Genomic DNA, 4,560 nt, shown 5'->3' on the forward strand with positions numbered 1-4,560 from the left:
TTTACGAGATAGCTATCTTGCTGTAAACTCATAGTGGAGAGACAAGGCACTGTCGTTTTAATCCTGATGCAGCTAGAGGAGGTCAACTCCAGGTGAAGGTATAGGGTTGACCTGGGCTAGCTACATTTACAGCAACTCAGTGTAAAAAACACACCTCTTTCTGCAATGAAGACAAAGCATAGCTCTTTATATGAGCACCCACCAGTCTCATTGATTCTGCATAGCAGGTGATACACTGCCTGAAGGCTCTGCTTCACACTGCCACTGGTGAAGTATGTAATCTGAATTAGACTAAAGTATTACAGCCCTCAGGAGACTGCACTATTGTGTGCCAGAGGCACAGAACAGGGGGGACTGAGGTTCACCAATGCCCTCAAAGATTAAAATGTTCTGTCCCACAAACAGTCTAATTTAATACCACAAGTCTCCTTAGAAATGTGTGTACCCTAAAGAAACAAAATGAAAGAAAAATGTTTACCATATTCCAACCAGTTCTCATATTGAATACACACACCGATACCCATAAACCCGATGGCAAGAAACAAGTACCACTGAATACACTTAAGGGATGTCTACTCCACAGTTTGGAAGTATGATTGCAGCATGTGTAGGCATACCTGAGCTGGCTCTGATCAAGCTAGATCAAAGCTAACTAGAGTAACTATAGACACCTTTAGAAAATTTCCACAAGAAATTAAATTAAAAAGTCCCGTTTGAATTGCTTGTCTATGTTAAGAGTTAGAGCCTGTTTTCTCGCTGGGTAGAGGTAGCCCCAGACAGCATAGCATGCTGGAAAGTAGCTACTGTCCACAGATATCTGGCACTGATTCTAACCAGACTGTCATTCTCAGGTCAACCTCTGCATTTCTGCTGACCAGATTGCCTTAATCATGAGATCATGTCTTTCCAGAGAAATCCCACTAATGCCTTTATTCTGTGAAAGTAGTATATAAAGAGGGAGGCTTTCTGAGTCTCCACTGTGCAGTCCAGCAAAGACATCACTGTCCCCAGAGACTGCACTGTCTTCTCTCCACCGTCGAACTTGCAGAAGCAGAAAACATGGACATTACCATCCAGCACCCCTGGTTCAAACGAGCTCTTGGACCCTTATTTCCAAGCCGTTTGTTTGACCAGTATTTCGGAGAGGGTCTTTTCGATTATGATCTCCTGCCTTTGTTCTCTTCCACCATCAGCCCCTATTACAGGCACTCTCTCTTCCGCACCGTTCTGGAATCAGGCATTTCAGAGGTAAGACTCCTTTACTGAATACCATTTACCTCTGCTGCCAGTTCATTAATAGTAACAATCACCTGCTACTTTCCTTGATTCAATTAGACTATGTCAATTGGCTCTGATGTGAACAGGTGCAGGAAAACTAGCAGGTTTCCTGCAAAACACTAAGCCCACCTGACCATCACAGAAAATTATCACAGGAAATCTTAGCAAAGGAAATCATTTTTCCCTTTAAGAAATAGATTTGACCTATAGTTTTTTTACAATACTGTAAAAGGATCACTTTATGACCCTGCCAGCAGTTTGCCATATGCTGGGGAAAAAACAAAGCTTCCTCTGTTACATGAACATTCATATTCAGGTACTTTTGTTGGGGATGGGACTCCAGGTATAAATTCAATCTTGAGCATGAACATTCTCCTTTCTTTTCTTTTTTTCATCATCTCATGACCTCCGTGTTACAATCCCATACTGGAAATCCCAAGAACAGTTCTCCAAAGACTATATGCAAAATGAACATTTTGTACGTTGGGCTGTATTCAGAACAGTCAGATCTGAAATGTCAAAGCGAGCGCAGATGTTCATTTTTTCTGCATTCTACTAACCTTCCTCAGGTTTCCTCCAAAAATCTAGCAGAAGCCCAGCAGAGCTAGAGCCGCAAGAACTTTATCAGACTTACAAGCCAGTCCACAAAACTTCAGATCACACTTTCTTCCTGAATCCGTGCAGCTTTGCAGAGGAAGTGTGGTTTAAAAGAAAGAGTAAAAAGCAAAAAGTGCTAGCTTAACAAAACAGGTGAAGCTACATAACTGATATAATTTCATCGCTAGCTGCTGAGCACAACCCAAATGTCCAATAAATCTCTAATGATAGATTCTGAAAAATAATCGAGTGATAGAGTGACACAATGAGAGCAATGTGAAGGGATGCAAACTCAAGGAGCACTACGGATGTCTTAGAATTCTACCAGCCTTGCAATTACAGGGCCTTAGCCAAAGCACAGTTACATTATTGGAGAACCATATTGACTTCAGTGGGCTTTGGATCAGGCCCATAACCATTCTCTAGCCTTCTTAAATCACTTCTGAGACAATCGTGCTCAGGATGAGACTGAGAATTACTTTGTTTTTGAGTCAACAAATTATTGTTTAATTTTATTACCATATTAATTGCAGGTGAGGTCTGACCGGGACAAGTTTACAATCCTCCTGGATGTAAAACACTTCTCTCCCGAAGATCTGAGTGTGAAGATTATGGATGACTTTGTGGAAATCCATGGCAAGCACAATGAGAGACAGGTAAGCAGAAAAAACATGCAACTTTGGAGGGGAATTATCCTGCTCTTTTCTCTTTCTGACTTGAAGGTGTTCCTCAGTTGAGGAAGTACAAAAGGGAAGGATAATGTTCTCTACTTTTTCCAGAATTATTTTTCAAAGGTTAAACCCAAGTCACTAAATGAAGGTTCCCGGCTCTGGCAAAGATCAAACCTGATTTCTGATAATAATGAGAAAATTTGTCTGTTGTTTATTTTCAATCATGTTCCATAACAGTCAGATGACAATATGCACTGTTCAGAAATAATGTCTGACTAGAAAAAGAATGTTATTTGAAGCTGTCAAAGAATGACTGAGTTTCCATAATCCAGGATTACTTGTGGAAAGCCGAGTTTTCATATGCTGGGTTGGACGAGAAGAGCAAAACAAACAAAACCAAAACAACAAAGGGCCTAAGGCTTGGAAACTGACCAGATATGACATGGAAATTCAAGCGAGGATTGAAGTGTGAATAATAATAATACCAGTGGTGGGAGGGAGGAGGGGGCACAAACTCTTCTCATCCATGAAGACACTTGTTGGGAAAACAAAACTTCAGAGCCCAATCAGTATTTGTATTTGAGGCTACTTTGCCATAAAGGGAGAAAAAAGCCACTTTAATGTCAATCTTTCTTTTTATTTCTCATTCTTTCAGCCAACAGCGTCAGAGGAGCCAGGATTACAGCCTCTTGTTTCATTCACTGATGGTTCCAACATACTGAAATATAGGCATCGATTTTCAGAGTGCTGAACACCTACAACTTCAACTGAAATAAGCGGGAGCTGCAGGTGCTCAGCGCCGCTGACAGTCATGCCCAGCATCGTGTGGTAAGGGCCAAATTCTGCTCTGATTGACACCCTTTGTAGCTCAGTTGGCATGAGTGTTGTTGCACAGGATATCAGCCAAGGCAGGATTTGTCCCTAATAAATTGTAGTGTAGAATAAAATGCATATACATTCATAGCCGTGCCTGAGACAGTGGCTTTGAAATAACTGTTTGGAATTCAATGTAAACATGGAGTCACATTCTGGTGATGTAGATTAAAACATGCTATGGGGTGTGCCTCAAGTCACACCAGGCACCATTTCTGACCGAGCCATCTGTTCCCTCTGTCTGTTGTCAGGATGACCATGGCTACATTTCCCGCGAATTCCACCGCAGATACCGCCTGCCTTCCAACGTGGACCAATCTGCCATCACCTGCTCCCTGTCTGCTGATGGCATGCTGACTTTCTCTGGCCCAAAAGTCCAGTCCAACATGGACACCAGCTACAGCGAGAGACCCATTCCTGTATCCCGAGAGGAGAAGCCCGCCTCGGCTCCTTCTTCCTAGGCTGATCCTGCTGATGAAGCATCCAGGCGTCTGTCACCGTTCGCAGGCCTCATTCACAGAGTCATTACATAGGTATCAGTGAATATCTAGAGGGGGTTATTTTTTGTTTTAAATTTTTCTTGGATGACTGAGGGGCTGGGCGAGCAGCTAGTGGATTTTGAAGCTTAAGCCTAAACATTGTGATGTCAGGATGACATGAAACAAGTGTGCTGCCAAACTGATGTATTTGCTGAAAAGGTCTTTAAACTGTACTGGATTTTGGTAACACCTACCAAATATGAATGAGTGCACAATTAAATTAGCTCCCAACACACCCATCATTAACACAAGGCTTGAATGGTGAAAAGCCTGGCAGACCTGCTCTAGCCTAAAGAAATTAAAGTCAGAACCAAGATGATTATTGTGAAAAATCCCTGAGAGACTGTGCACTTGCAATGAATGTGCCATGAGTTTCTTAGAACAAAAGCAAGAACAACAGTGTGTAATGTTTGGGAGTTGCAACATTTTTTCAGCAAAGGCTTTAAGTGCATCTGTTTACACCACTGCAGAGTCATCTTCCATTAGTGACAACTGATGCAAGGACAAGCATGTCTTTCCAATGTGTTTGTAGACCCTTTGGGAGGTGGGGGGTGTCCATCATTGTGCTGAGGCTTCAAATCTCTACCGAGCTCTCCTCAGCC

At 42.3% G+C, this 4,560-nt stretch overlaps 1 protein-coding gene across 1 annotated transcript; it reads left to right on the forward strand.

Annotated features, from left to right (window-relative positions):
• Positions 1-1,059: 1,059 nt before the first annotated feature.
• On the forward strand, positions 1,060-3,880 carry CRYAA (crystallin alpha A). The gene is made up of 3 exons (XM_044986921.1): positions 1,060-1,248; positions 2,409-2,531; positions 3,671-3,880. Exons 1-3 carry the CDS (start codon positions 1,060-1,062, stop codon positions 3,878-3,880), a joined length of 522 nt encoding a protein of 173 aa, XP_044842856.1.
• The last annotated feature ends 680 nt before the right edge of the window (positions 3,881-4,560 follow it).

The sequence above is a fragment of the Mauremys mutica genome, chromosome 1 (genome assembly GCF_020497125.1).
Source record: "Mauremys mutica isolate MM-2020 ecotype Southern chromosome 1, ASM2049712v1, whole genome shotgun sequence".
Lineage (NCBI taxonomy): Eukaryota > Metazoa > Chordata > Testudines > Geoemydidae > Mauremys > Mauremys mutica.